Consider the following 15,726-nt stretch of genomic DNA (forward strand, 5'->3'; position numbering starts at 1 on the left):
GGATGACAATGGTGATGATGGTGATGGTGACAGTGATGATAGTGGTGACAGCGTGGTGATGGTGATGATGGTGATGGAAGATGGTGATAACAGTAGTGACATTGGTGGTGGTGAAGGTGATGATGATGGTGATGGTGATGACAGTGGTCATGGTGGTGGTAAAGGTGATGATGGTAGTGATGGTGAAGTTGATGACAGTGGTGGTGATGATGATGATGATGGTGATGGTCATGGTGATGCCAGTTGTGACAATGTGGTGGTGGTGATGGTGATGATGATGGTGATGGATGATGGTGATGGTGATGACAGTAGTGACAGTGTTGGTGGTTAAGGTGATGATGATGGTGATGGTGATAACAGTGGTCACAGTGGTGATGGTGAAGGTGATGATGATGTGATAACTATGATGAAGATGATGATGATGATGGTGAAGGTGATGAAAATGACAATGGTGATGATGGTGGTGATGGTGAAAGTGATGATGATGATGTGATAGCTGTGATTAAGAAGATGATGATGGGGACAGTGGTGGTGAAGGTGATGATGATGGTTGGGATGGCTGTGGTGAAGGTGATGACACTGGTGACAGTGGTGGTAAAGGTGATGATGGTGGTGATGATGGTGATGGTGACAGTGATGACAGTGGTGATAGCGGTGGTGGTGAAGGTGATGGATGATGGTGATGGTGATGACAGTGGTGATAGTGGTGGTGGTGAAAGTGACGGATGACAGTGGTGATAGTGGTGGTGGTGAAGGTGATGGATGATGGTGATGGTGATGACTGGTCACGGTGGTGGTAAAGATGATGATGATGATGAAGGTTCTGCCTGACACGTCCATGGTCTTCACAACCACCCCATGGGAGGTTGTCCAAATTCCATCCCAACAACTGTTTGTCTGTTGGGCAGAGACTGGCCCAGGAACTCAGACTGGAAGTCTTCTATACCCTGAAAAGATGACCAGGGGTACACTTTGTGAGTATTTTCCTTTCCTCTCTGTTGTGCTCACGATCTGCTTTCAATTCTGGGCTACAGTTTCAACCCAGTCTGCAAAAGCCAGCATGCATTCAACCTTGTTTTGAAATCATCTGAATTCTTCCAAGAGAGGATACTTTTATTCCCTTTTTTCTTCTAAGTCCTTCAACTCCCATCCCCCAGTGGAGAAGCTGTTGGGGACTCCATGGGACCATACATGAAGCTGGTCCAGCAGGGTCCCACTCCCCATCCAAGGCTAGGGCCCTGAATTTGACCCCCATTCCATGCACAAGGGGAAGTTGGTGAGTTCGACCATAATCTCCAGCTTGGCTCTTCTAGTCACACAATCACCATACTCCATGGCCTTATTTGAATATCATCTTTTCATTAATAAATTCAGCAAGGATTTAACCGTTTCTGGCCCTGTCTCATAGCATGGTCTACACATCAGTCAAAACGGAACAGGTCACCCGAACTGCCCTCCTGTTTATCTATTAATCATCTGGCAAATAAACCACTCAGTATCCTGCCCACCTCAGTAATGTTTGTGATGTAATTTGTTTGGATGCCCAAATGTCACCAGCGTTGATTGTAAGAGATGAAAAAATGTACTTGCTCAGCATAGCAAGCTCTAGGCCAAAATGTAAGCATGAAATCTCTGGTTTATTTTTGTAATAATGTTTACAGCTGTTTAATGACCCTGAAAAGGTTCAGTAGTCTGGTGTTCTGTATTTCAGAACAGGAGTGTATTATGCTTATAACAACCTTGGTTAAACAGTTTGAGCTACAACAATTGGAAAATAGGATTTAATAAGGAGCCATTGTATTCTAGGTGAAGTTGTCTTAATTACCGCTTACCCAAAGTATAAGAAAGCAAGATGGGTTGTGGGGAAGGGTGGAGGGTCACTTGAGCCTGCAGAAAGAGGGTCCACCTGCTACCAGGACTGCGTGCCACGAGCCCCACGGTGGCGTTTGGATCCCTCGCTGGGAACCTACATCCCTCCTCTGCCAGGCAGTTGGGAGCAGTAGGACTCGTACTTTTTCCAAGGCAGCGCTTTTACCCACATTGATAAAAAAGGGAATATTTAGTTGTGCTTGGCTAGACAACAATATTTGATTTTTAAAAACCCAGTTGAAATGGTTATTTTGAAAGTCATTTCATTTCCCAACTATTCTTTTTCATGGTATAAGGATAAAACTCGTTCACGCAACTTACTGGCAAGATCTATATTTTTTGGACTATTCATAAGATTACTTTCTTTTTTCTGTGCTAGCAAAATGAAACTGTGTTTTTGTGTAAAATTTATTTAGACTCGTAGCAGCTGGCATTTCTGGTGTCCTGATAGTTTTAAATTTCATTTTGAGTGAAAGATACAATTAGGTTCTCTATTGGAAGAGTTAAGTGAAAACTTTTGTCATTGATATCACAGGAAATAGTTTTGAAGGCAGAAATACAAAATCAAAATAACCATTAGCACCATCAAAGGCAGCTGAATGGCTCACTGTACCTGCAACGATGGAAATGATGAGACAGAATGTATTTTGATAATCTGTGCACCCAACGGTGGGTTCCCTGTGCTGAGAATACACTGGTATGAAATGCGAAATTGCCCAGCTCATGGAGAAAACCTCTAGCCTTCCGAAGCTTTCAACGGCGGCCCTGCCCATGCTCAGACGTAGGGCCCGGGCATTTCCACAGGGTGGTGAGGAAAATACCATAGTGGCTGGGACTCACGCCCACGCCTGGTTCTTTGTCAATATTGACAGTCGCCTTGAGGACCAGCAGTGCCCCACCATGACCCTGGGGAGCGGGCAAGTTCAGGACGGGGGTGGAATGTTGGAGTGTTCCCATGTTGGGGGTGGGGGTTGGTGTACCCGATTCAGCCATTTACAGTGGCCTCTGACTGTACAGACTTGGCTGCCTTTCTTTCCCCAGTTAGGTAAATTACCTATGCGTTGGTTCCTTCCATGAATCAACCAAGGTGTACTGATCTTCCCAACATGCTTTGGGCTGGAGCGCTGAGCTGAAAGCCTAGGGGCCAGCTGTTCTCAGAGTTTGGGGGTTTGTTGACTTGTTTTTAATTGTACCGAGGGTTTTCCTACCAGGGTGGGAGGGTCCGAGGAATTACTGTACAGGTTCCTCAGAAGGAATTGTCTTAAGCCCAGGATCATGGCCAGCCCTTTCCTAGGTCCTGGCTTCCTTGTGTGGGTCCCTCAGGTGCTGGGTGTTGGGATAATGAGGCCAGAGCCCGGGCCAAGGAAAGAAGGATAGGTTGGGCACATGGGAGCCAGTGCTCCCTGGAACTGGTGAGCAAGGAAGCGGGGGGAGAGGGGTGGTGTGTGTGCTGCATGTGGATTTCATCTACTCAAGCTATCAGGACAGAGGGAGTGTCCTGAGCCAAGAGGCCCTGCCCGAGACACTGACAGCCATTTGCTGCAGGGCCTGGGAGGGAACAGTGTGGTCCCAAAGGGAAGGCAACTTTCCCTATGCTTGCTCCCTGAGGTCTGGGGGAAAGGAGTAATGCCTCCTTCCATCAGAATGGCGAGCTCCCTCAGGGAACCTCACCTCCCTGGCCCCATGAGCTCTTAGGGCTGTGGTGAGATCCAATCCCTTAACAGTGGGGTTGATGATCCCTGAGTTTCCCAGGATGTGCATTTGTGTAAGTTTCTAGAGCGCTGCTACTTAGGGAATCCCTGCCTTTCCCCCAACACAGACATACTCATGCATACACATGTACACATATATGTGCGCACACACACACACACACACACACTTATATGCCAAAGCTGTCATGGTTACTCCTTTGTCTAAACTGTGTGTTCAGCCTCTCTGAGCCTCTTCATTGCTCCCTGTTATATTGGTGGCCTTGTCTGTGCTGGCCCCTTGGACCCCAGAGGCCCTCGACGGCAGGTACATAGAAGGGCCCTGGCAAGTATTTACTGAAAGACTGACATAAGGGGTAAATGAATCCCGGATGGGTGAAGTGTCAAGGCTGGAGAAATTGGGGCCGACCCAGGTTTTGTGAGTCCCAGGCCGGGCCTGGGGCCAGCTCATCCCGCCTGGGCTGCTTTGGCCCAGGGACAGCACACCAATTACCCCGCGCTCTTTCCAAGAACTCACTCTCCCCTTTCTTGCTCTGAGTCTGGCGACTGGCATTGATTACGACTGACCCATCGCAGTGCCTGCACCTGCTCACGGAATCATGGGGTGCTGGGTCTGACCAAACATTTGAGGGTAATCATCTGGCGAGGCCATTCCTCAGAGTGGGGCTCTGTGCGGGCTTCACCTGGGTTCACTCCAGGGCCAAGGGGCTGTAATTCTCAGAGCATCTCCTTGGGAGCCGGCCAGCTCTGCCAAAATTTTGAGTTCTCCTGTGGGTCCCCCAATGAGCAGTCAAGTTCTCAAGGGGGATCGCTGCTCAGTGGAGGCCTGGGATGGTCACTGTGGGTACATATAATAGAAAGAGCTAGTGGTGGGGTTCTCCCTTGGTGGTTTTAGAACCCCGAGGTTCTAGGTCAGCCAGAGACCCTTCCAAGTCTGACAATCTTCTGAAAGTAAATGTTCATGGATGTGCAAAAGCTGAGTTTGGGTCGCATGAGGTTGGGAGGAGTGTTTTTCCTATAGGGCTAGCTTTCTTTTATGGGCTGTGTTTATAGGGTCTCTTCCTTCCTTCATCCGTTTGGCCAGAAAACGCTGAACTTACAGTGGGCTAGCTCTGCCCTGGGCCTGGAGGCTGCCACTGTGATCTTGCCCTCATGGAAAAGAAACACATTTGTAAAAGGTCAACGACAAAACTTTGCCCTAGTGATAAGTGTCGTAAAGAAGGAAATGAGGTGATGGGTAAAGAGAGGCTTGGGGCGACAGCCTCCGACAAGGGAAGCATGGTGGTTTTTGTGAGGAGGGGCTATGTGAGCTGAGACCTTGTTGAGGGAACAAGGAGCCAGCTGTACCTTTGCACATTCTAGAACATTCTTCCTCCCATCAGCTGAGGCTTCAGCATGGCACCTGAAGACCAGTTCCTTAAAAAAGCTTTCTTGACTAAAAAAAAAATTGACAGAATAAAAGAATTCTATATCCAAACCTAACTTAAAAATTCCCCATGTTCATTATTTAACAAATTGAGTTGATACCTACCCAGCACGAATGGGGGTGGGGGATGGTCTTCAACTTGACGCCCCTCATCCAGCCTGATTTGCAGTCTCGCCGTATTGCACATTCAGCCTCCTCTCCCTCCTGCTGAATTGGCATCAGCTCATCAGCAGCAACCTGAAAATAGCCTGTCTTTCTGGATTCATGTCTTCAGAGAAGGCCAACTGGGCCGCCATTGGACGTGGGCCAGCCATGTTGGCTTTGGACTTTCCAAACTTCCCCAGAGCTGTTGGGTGGAATTCTGAGCACTCCCAAGTGGCTTCAGGGTCATGATCCATGTTTGCTTAGGAGAGGAGCCAGCACAGCTGGATGGAGCTTGAAGGTGGAGAAGGAGCTCCAGACAGGGCCCTGGGGGCTGTGAGCATCCCTGCATGGGGTCTTCCAAGCTCCAGTCCAGGCTCCAGTCCTGCCCTAGCAACTTCTACACACTGGGCCTGCTCCTTCCTGCTGCTCAGTGGGTGCCGTGAGCCCTGGGGCTGGTCACTCTTATCCACCATGGTGTCCTAAGTGCCAGGGACAGGGCCTGGCATACAGTGGGAACTCAGCAATTTTGATGAATGAATGCAAGAATCTCCATGACAAAGTAGTCCTTTCTGACCAGTCTCCAAAATGGACTTCTTTTTTTTTTTTTAATTTGCATATAGACCGCCATCAGAAACAAGAAGGAAAGATGGCGAATTAGAAGCCTTCTTCTACTGCAAGTGACCATGTGCCTGTATGTGCATACGAGTGTGTGCAGGGGTCCGTGTCATCATTCATGGACATTGCTAGCCCTGCACTGTGGCTGCAGTGTTTCTCTCTCCTGGAAATAAACATTCATGTCTTTTTCTTCCCTCCCTTGCAAGATGGACTCACAGCCCCTGTCCTCTTGCCAAGGAAGCCAGGTCTCCCGTTGGAGACCCTCCATGCCAGGCACAGTCTGCTTGGCAGGAGGCCCGGTAGGTAGCAGACACCCCCCGCACCCCAGGGCTGAATGCGCTTCCTGCACAGTTGAGCTCTGTCCCCACCCCATCCCCCGAGGGAACTGCTTGGCCCAGGAATCAGTCCTGGCTGGGGTTAAGCGCTGCTCCTAGACCACCTGGCTAGCCCAACACATGTAAACATCGGGATGTGCAAAAAACGGTTCCAATGGCAGGAAGCAAATTTGGACTCCTTCAGGTGGGAGACAGACCTGGAAAGGGAAGGACCCAGGCATGAGTTCATTGCCTTTCAAAGCTGAGCTCCTCACAAGCTGTGATGGGGAGTGGGGCATGTGCTCCACATTCCTTCCACCCCACCCCCAAGCAGTGTGGCCTTCGCAGATTTGCACAGGCTTCAGGGGGTGGGGGGCAGAGAGGAGCATTAAAAGCAATTATGCAGACCAGCTTTGAGTGTTAGTGTTTAACAAACAGCTTTGAGTTCTAATTTTCTGCAAAACACATACCGCAGGTACAATTTGTACTCATTACTGTATGTTGGGAAAGTTATTAAAAACACTCAAACTTGGTTGAGACTTCCTATGGCATCATCCCTGGATTTTAATTGGTTTTTATCTAGTTCTATAAAGGATCTCTTTAAACCCAATCAAAGTCCCTGCCTGCGATATCATGCCAGTGGAAAGACAGGGAGAGCCCATTAAATGGTGTGAGTCTTCCCCCCCACCCAAAAATGAACAGCCTGGACGATCCACAAAGATTCCGTCACCAGATAATTTATACTTCTTTTGATGGGCACAGTTACCAAATGACAAAATAACAGTGTTTCGTAACATAAGGGTTAAATCTTAATCTCTGAGGTTTGCAAAGCCGCTACTCGCAGTCTCCTTAAAATTTAATATACCTCGTTAATGCTTCCTTGCAAACACTGAAGGATTTTTATGATTATAATCATGTGTTACAGCACCTAGTACTGTTTCTAAGCAGCATACTAATCAGCTTAATGAGATATTACTGCACTTTTTGTTGACTAAAGCAAAATCCCTTTTATTGTTCTAAAGCCTGTCCTTTACTTTATTTTTTCCCAAAACATTATCTTGTTTTATTATGTACCAGTAAATATCATGCCATTGGGTTTTTTTGGGAGGGGGGTGGGAAGGAACCAAATCATAAAATAATCTCTTTCATCTCGGACTGGGGAATGTATTGAACATAGTCACCGGAAACAAAAGTTCCGCGTGGGTCTCCGGTCTTGAAGGGAAAACCATTCTGCTCTAAGGCAAACTCTGAGCGAACCAACAGGTGCAGGTGCTACAAGGGGGACAGGAGGAAAAGTTTGACACGTAGACCCTCGATTCGATATTAGGTGTTGAACGTGGTAAAACATTAATAATTTAAGTGTGAATGAATAATTGCAGTCGGTAAATAGAAAATACAAGGAAGACAATCTATCGCCAAAACAAATTGGAGAAGCAATGCCATATTGCATAATTGGCATTTAATAATTCATCTTTTTATTATTGTTTTTGACTATAATTCCTTAGCATTATCACGTGTAGGTAAGGCATGAAATGCAAATTCCTCCCCGGCTGAGGCCGTGCCTCCGCTGCACCCCGGTACCTGGCACCCATCTGAACTCTCGCTTTATTTTCAGGGATGGAAGAAGCCAGTCTGTGCCTTGGAGTGTCCTCGGCGGCCCCGGAAGCTGAGCCCCACCTGAGCGGCCCTGTCCTCAACGGCCAGTATGCCATGAGTCAGAAGTTGCACCAGATCACCTCCCAGCTCAGCCATGCCTTCCCCGAGCTGCATCCCCGGCCCAACCCGGAAGAGAAGACCCCCGCGCCCCTCGACGAGAAGGCGCACGTGCCCATGAGCGGCCAGCCCATGGGCAGTCAGATGGCGCTCCTGGCCAACCAGCTGGGCCGGGACGTCGACACCAGCCTCAACGGGCGGGTGGACCTGCAGCAGTTCCTCAACGGGCAGAACCTGGGCATCATGTCCCAGATGAGCGACATCGAGGACGACGCCCGCAAAAACCGCAAATACCCGTGCCCGCTGTGCGGCAAGCGCTTCCGCTTCAACAGCATCCTCTCCCTGCACATGCGCACTCACACCGGCGAGAAGCCCTTCAAGTGTCCCTACTGCGACCACCGGGCGGCGCAGAAGGGCAACCTCAAGATCCACCTGCGGACCCACAAGCTGGGCAACCTGGGGAAGGGGCGCGGGCGGGTGCGCGAGGAGAACCGCCTGCTGCACGAGCTGGAGGAGCGGGCCATCCTGCGGGACAAGCAGATGAAGAGCAGCCTGCTGCAGCCGCGGCCGGACCTGAAGCCGCTGCCGCACGCGCAGCCCGCCCCGCTGGCCACCTGCAACCTGGCCCTGCCCGCCAACCACAGCGTGCCCGACGCGGCCAACCCGGTGCCCTCGCCCAAGCCGGCCAGCGTGCAGGAGGACGCCGTGGTCCCGGCGGCCGGCTTCCGCTGCACCTTCTGCAAGGGCAAGTTCAAGAAGCGCGAGGAGCTGGACCGCCACATCCGCATCCTGCACAAGCCCTACAAGTGCACGCTGTGCGACTTCGCCGCCTCGCAGGAGGAGGAGCTCATCAGCCACGTGGAGAAGGCTCACATCACCGCCGAGTCGGCGCAGGGCCAGGGCCCCAACGGCGGCGGGGAGCAGGCGGCCAACGAGTTCCGCTGCGAGGTGTGCGGCCAGGTGTTCAGCCAGGCCTGGTTCCTCAAGGGCCACATGCGGAAGCACAAAGACTCCTTCGAGCACTGCTGCCAGATCTGCGGCCGCCGCTTCAAAGAGCCCTGGTTCCTCAAGAACCACATGAAGGTCCACCTCAACAAGCTGTCTGTAAAGAGCAAGTCCCCCAGCGACCCGGAGGTGCCTGTGCCCATGGGTGGCATGTCCCAGGAGGCCCACGCCAACCTGTACTCCAGGTACCTGTCCTGCCTTCAGAGCGGCTTCATGGCCCCGGACAAGGCCAGCCTGAGCGAGCCCAGCCAGCTCTACGGCAAAGGGGAGCTGCCCATGAAGGAGCGGGAGGTCCTGGGCAAGCTGCTGTCGCCCATCTCCGGCATGGCCCACGGGGTCCCCGAGGGCGACAAGCACTCCCTCCTGGGGTGCCTCAACCTTGTGCCGCCACTCAAGTCCAGCTGCATTGAGCGGCTGCAGGCGGCTGCCAAAGCGGCCGAGATGGACCCCGTGAACAGCTACCAGGCTTGGCAGCTCATGGCCAGGGGCATGGCCATGGAACATGGTTTCTTGTCTAAAGATCATCAGCTACAACGCAACCACGAAGACACTTTGGCAAACGCCGGAGTGATGTTCGATAAGGAGAAGCGGGAGTACGTGTTAGTGGGAGCAGATGGCTCCAAGCAGAAAATGCCTGCTGATTTGGTTCACAGCACTAAAGTGGGCAATCAGAGAGACCTGCCAAGTAAGCTCGACCCTCTAGAAGGCAGTCGGGATTTTTTGTCGCACGGGCTGAACCAGGCGCTCGACTATAATCTGCAGGGGCCCGGGAGCATGAAGGAGAAGCCCACTGAGTGCCCTGACTGCGGCCGGGTGTTCCGCACCTACCATCAGGTGGTCGTGCACTCCCGCGTCCACAAGCGGGACCGCAAGGGCGACGAGGACGGGCTGCACGTGGGTCTGGACGAGCGGCGCGGCTCGGGCAGTGACCAGGAGTCCCAGTCGGTGAGCCGCTCCACCACGCCGGGCTCCTCCAACGTCACCGAGGAGAGCGGGGCCGGCGGCGGGCTCTCCCAGACCGGGAGTGCCCAGGAGGACAGCCCGCACCCCTCCTCGCCGTCCTCCTCAGGTAGGCTGCCAGGGAAGATGGGGGACGAGCGGCTGGTGCCGGGAGCCCACCCCGTCTGGGGGCCCTGGCTCCACGCAGGCCTCGGGGAGAGGAAGGGCCTTCGCTGCTCTTCCAAGCCAGCCCTGAGCTCCCTGTGGCTTGCTGGCCTCTGTGGACCTTGCCTTTCTGCCCTGCCTCAAGGGAAGGCTAGCATTGCAAGTCGTTGGCCTTCCCTTGAACACTGGCTGCCCGGAAGGAGAGCTGGTCCTCCTGTGTGGTAGACATGACCAGCTGGTACGCTGGCCAACAGGCAGAGCCTGGCCTGCCCCAGCAGTGGGCTGCCCGGCCCCGTTTTTATGCCCCGCCCCCGCCCCCAAATCTGTCATCACCTCGTCTCTGGAACCTGGGAGCTGGCGTCTTAGCTCCATCCACGGATGTGAAGGTGTAAGTTCAGACCCTCACCGTCTTTCCCCCTGAGTATGCTCCCACAGTTGTCTCACTCGGGCACCCCAATCTCCCTCCCCAGGCCAAACCTGTCTCCTGTCCCCTTGCAAAATTCCAGCGTGGCTCACCTGTCAGGCCCCTGTAGCCTGAAGAACCACACCACTCAACTCTGATGGTTTGGAAAAACACAGAGGTTTGAAACACAGATGCATGACGGCGTGTCTTAAATTGTACTGTGTTACACGGGCGATACAGCTTTGGGGTCTAAAATAGCAAAGCAGAAAATCTGTCATCAAAATGTCTGTGAAACGCTGAAGCTTCCTGGCCCGGTTTGGGGGAAAGAAAAAAAAAAAAAAAGGCCCCCAAAACAACAACAACAAAAAAAGCCCACTAGCCTAAGACGGCTAAATTAAAATCACTACCTAACAGCAGGTAAGCTTGTTGCCTGCCTCCGTATTTTCAAAGTCCCTTTCTAATGGATGGTAAATTGAAAGTTATATCTCTAGCCTTTTATAAAGAAAGCATCTCGCTAATACTGTAATCATTCTGCAGCCTAACAACAGAGGAAATCACGCCATAACAAATACCCTGTTACTAATGGCAACATTGATTTCTGCAATCAGCCATTAAGTCTAGAAAATGAAAGACAGTTTGAGGCACCTCAAGGCACCGCATTGCCCACTGTTAAAGGCGTGGCGGCACACCGTCGAGGGTCGTTTTGGTGAAGTTTTTTTCTTTCCTTTTCCTTTTTTCCCTTCTGGGTTCCGATAAATATTTCCGTATCGGGAGCATTTGGCTGCTGTAGTTAGTAAGTAGATGTCACTTGAGTTTTGCTGTCATTGTCACGCTTCAGCATTCCTCCCACCCCACCCCCTGTTCTTGCAGGACAAAATTAGTATTAAAATAAAGTGTGAGTCTGCGGGCTTGTTACAAACCAGTAAAGAATGGTTAACGTACATAAATCTGAGCTGCACATTCCGGAGATTCCGATAGCTCTTAATGCTGCTGTTTAAATACCCATGAAACACACTGTCTACTCCTGGAGTCCTGGGCTCCCTTGCGATTTATTTCCGGAGGGGCCCCCTGGCAGAGTCTGATCAGGACCTTGAGGAGTGCGGAGGGGTGAGGCCCCCGGTGCGCCGAGTGACCACTGCGTGGAACGTACGAGGTGCCGGGGAAGGGTGTGCGAGTTTCCCAGCCTGACAGCAGGAACTCCAGAAAAAAATGGATCTTTTGTGCCGAGGCAGCCAAGTGCCAGGCAGGCCCCCATCAGGAGGGACGCTTTCCGCCCTCCTAGGGAGAGGGCCCGCGTTCTGGGGAGCGTCGTCTCACTGTTTCTGGATCCGGGGCCTTTAAGGGGGCAGAAGGCAGAGGGCAGACTGGCTCCCCTAAGTTTTTGGAGTGATGTGGAGTTAACATTGACAGATTTTCATCCCTCTCCCAGACCTGCTGAAACGAAAAGATCTCCGCAGAATATTCCGGCACCAAATGTTCGGCTTTATTAATGACGTGTTTACCATGTTTTTCCCACCTTCTGGCCAAGTGATAGCCTCGTGCTATTCTATCTCTGTAGTTTCCATATCTGTCCATACTCGGTTGAAAAAACCCATTTTGCTTAAAAGAACCAACAGGGCTTACAACTCAAAGGAGAATTATTCTTGAGTTGTGGTTATCTTCTCACTTTTATTTCCCTCATTGAAGTATTTTACAATTGTGAATACCGATTCTTTCCTTTCTGGTTGACTTCTTTGTTTTCTTCATATTCAAATTAGACCCTTTCATAATTTTCCGACTAAGTAGGAAAATTGATGGCATACCAATAGGCAGGCCAAATCAGCCGCACGCCTGGGGTATTCAGGTTTTCCTGGGATTAGGACCCTTAACCAAATCTGGTTAGTCTTCCCTCTGATTTCTAACAAGTATGACTTGTATAAAGTGCGATTAAAATAAGCATTTACATAAAAATCTTGACACAATAGGCATTTTTCTTATTACCTGTTAGAGAGAAACCTTCAAGGTGAAGGGGGAAAAAAATCTTTAAGCCCTTAAGTAAAGAAAGGAGTACTTATTAAGGCTTTTATTAAGAAATAACCGCAAAACACGGTTTTACAAATTTCTCAGACTGCATAACAATGTCGCAAAACTTAATTTGCATCACTTGATTCTTTTTTTGTTGAAAACTGGGTCAGTAGGGCCTGAGAAACTATTTTTTCAGATCTTAACCAGTGAATTCTTCTTTATAAATCGCTGCTCTTAACATGATAGTAGTTCTGAATTCATCATAAAAAACCTTTTTACAGAGAGCCTCTTAGAACAGATCTCCAGAAGAAGGCTTACAATGAGTGGCAGAGACGTCCTTTGTTATCTGATGTAATTCTTTGCAAAGGAGGATTGGGAACGGAGTGGCTGTTTAAAAATGTCTTGCTCAGACCGAGACGAAGACGGGGTCAAGTTTGCAATCAAACAGTTACTGCCGAGATGGGCGACTGTCACTGGCTAGGCTAATGTGGGATGCAGCTGTTTGTTATGTGAGCAAAAGAATGTTTGAATCAGTGAACATGTGAAAGTGATTCCAGTGAACCAGAAAATGTGTTTGTTCTTTGGCTCTCCAGACTGCTGAGAACGGAGCTTAAGATCAACCGCGAAAACTAGGACCTTTGACAAATTGAGAGGTCGTATTTTCTAACAGAAAATGGACAAAACCAGTCACATGGATCACTTCCCCATCTTTCCCCTTTGTTTTATTTTTGTTGTTGTTGTTTGTTGTTTGTTGTCGATTTGACTTCCCGATAATTTTACACCATCGGAGATGTCATTTCTGCCTCCATGGACGACGCAAAGGGAAACTATTTGGAAAGCAGCAGCTTATAAATTTTACTCTTTTATGACATTTAGAAAGCGGGGCGGCTGTTTTGACGCTCCCTCATTTTCTGGCTCGCGTGCAAACGCTCCGATGGCATTAATTTCTGCATCTCTCCCCAAAACCTCGATGGAGACTGTGCTCAGATCAGAGCTTTACTCTGAGCCAGAAGACGACCAAAGTTCTGTTTCTTTAGGTTTTGCCTTGGAAATCACGCTCAGAATAATTAAAACTTAATGTACTAAGAAACGATACTGTTCATTATATCCAACAGGGTACTTACCTTCTGCATTCCCCATAATTTTGGAGAGGGGCTAATTGAAGTGTTGACGGTGGGAAGGGGGTAATTGAATGCGTTGACCCTCTGTTCATTAAATAAAGTCGGCTAAGTTACGTGATCAATGGAAAGCCAGGGAGAGATGCAAAGATGAAAACAGCGTTAACCCCTACTACTTCTGGTATAATATTTTGAGATGGTCAAGGCTTATTTGATCAGCTGGGCTGGAAGCCTTGTGGGGTCTTCTTTTGTTGCCTGAGCTGCATTCCTGAAATGCTGGGTCTCCAATCCTGCATCCGTCCATTGACCAAGGCATCAAAGGCCTTTATCCTGGGCTCCCTGGCACTTACATCGGATGTCTAGTGATATGATAGATTTTCTTTCTTTTCCACCTCTTTTTCTGATGTGGTTCCTCCTCCCTGCCCCCATCCGCGATAACCACTGCCTGCTCCACCAACAAATCTGGGCACCCCCAAGAAGGGGGGGAGAGCGGAGAAAAAGAAAAAGAAAAAATTTAAGTCTGAGGATTAAGATCTTCATTTTTTTTTTTTTTGCTTGTGCATTCCAATTGTTCTTAAAATATTTGGCAATGTCAATTAGTAACTGAGCAGAGTTAGCTGATGAACACAATTTTCCAGTAGACTGAGCACCCTATTGTTGCCGAGCGAACAGCAGATTTCTGAGGTCATTATCATTCGCTGGTTGCTTGGCCCAGCTGCTTCCTGCTGCAAAAGCCAAACTTTATACTGGAGCTCGGGGATGGCGGGGATGGCGTGCAGCAACAGGGGGCTGGGAGGGGGAAGAGGGGAGCTGGCTGCAGAGCCGAAGACAGTCATTATCAGCAGAGGAAACAGAAAGTAAAAGTTTCCAGGCAATTCCAGGAAAACGGCCCTATCAGGCTTCTTCCTCCTGTGCCTCTCCAAGCACCTTCAGCCTCCAGGCAGGGAATTCAAAGGACCAGGGACGTCCCTGTGGGCATTGTGGCAACTAATCTCTTCGCTGAGCTTAGAACTTTGGAAAACAATAATCCCATTTACAAATGTACTTAAAAATTGTTAACCCAGTCTTCGGCATGTGAGTGATCCCTCCTAGATAGACGCCTTCGTTTTTATTAAAAACAGGAGAAAAGGAAGAAAAGAAAAACAAGTCCCTTTCCAAAGATGGAATGACTTTCTTGAAATTAGCCAACTTGAAGATGACAAGCAGGGAACATTATGTCATTTTCCAGAGGGACCTTTTGAGCAGATAATAGTCTGAAATTCCTTGTAAAATCAAATTTAACGTGGAAGGCTCCCCCTGCCCTTTCCAGCTTCCTTCTTCTCCTGCTCCCCTCCCTCGCCCACCCCCGAATTTGGGAGCTGGTTCAGTGAGATGAAAAGCTGCACTTTTTTAAAGCTCAGCTGTTAAAACTGAGCGCCATATGCAGCCCTTCCATCCCCGATGTGGAAGCGTGTGCGGGCGGCCGCCGTGTTGGTGGAGATTTACGGAGGCTCGGCTGCGTGTGCCGAAGCTGTCCTGGGCGGACGCTGGGGGCCCTTCCTGCACGCGCAGTGCCCCCCCCCCCCCCCCCGCCTGGGCTAATGCACCAGCCAGACTTGGGCTGACTCCTGGCAGGTGTTGATGGGCCTCGGAGGTCAGAGGGCGGGAGGTCAGAGAGCCGGGTGGCCTCCCTCTGGTCCCTCACCTTTCTGCTGGGTCTGGGCACTGAGCGGGGACAGGGATTCAGAAGATTCTCCTCCTGATCTATGTTTCCCCTTCAGCGTGTGCACTTTGAATATCTTGAGTCCAGGAGCAATGCTGTGGGGACACTCGGTCCCACTCTGGGGCTTTTCTTGCCTCTCTCATCCCCCATGCATGGAGCTATAAATCCCACTTCCACAGGGCTGCCCGATGGCGCTGTCACTTAACATTTCAGAAAGAGAGAAATTGCACTGGCTCTAAAAATCTTCACATTGGGAGTGTAATATAAAAGATGTGTGACATAAAATCCCGGAAGCAAAGCCTCTGCAATGATCGGGTGGATTCCCAGGACGGACACCGTTTTGTGTGGGAGGATCCGACTCCTGGCCCCAGGGTCCCTCAGGCCCCTCCCCTGTTGGCAGCTCACCACCTCCACTTGCCCATCCTCATGGTGGGCACCGCGGGGCTGGGCTCCCCCCATGGCCCGAGGGCTCCGGGGGTGCTGCGTTCCCACCCAGCGCTCTGAGAGGTCCAGGGTGCTCACTGGGCGTCTCTTCTGTATTGCATGTTAACTCGAGGAACGTATGCCTTGATTTAATTCTAAATTTGATGGTAATAAGAA

General features: G+C 50.3%; 1 protein-coding gene across 1 annotated transcript in view; it reads left to right on the top strand.

Moving 5' to 3' along the window:
- Nucleotides 1–1,547: 1,547 nt before the first annotated feature.
- ZNF536 (zinc finger protein 536) overlaps nucleotides 1,548–15,726 on the top strand; it is a gene marked incomplete at both ends in the record, with an annotated part of 234,634 nt that continues 220,455 nt past the window's right edge. The window contains 2 exons of the mRNA XM_080828437.1: nucleotides 1,548–1,617; nucleotides 7,693–9,864. Coding sequence (XP_080684563.1) covers nucleotides 1,548–1,617; nucleotides 7,693–9,864 — 2,242 coding nt within the window. The remainder of the gene's footprint in view (nucleotides 1,618–7,692; nucleotides 9,865–15,726) is intronic.

The sequence above is a fragment of the Martes martes genome (genome assembly GCF_963455335.1).
Source record: "Martes martes genome assembly, chromosome: 17".
NCBI lineage: Eukaryota > Metazoa > Chordata > Mammalia > Carnivora > Mustelidae > Martes > Martes martes.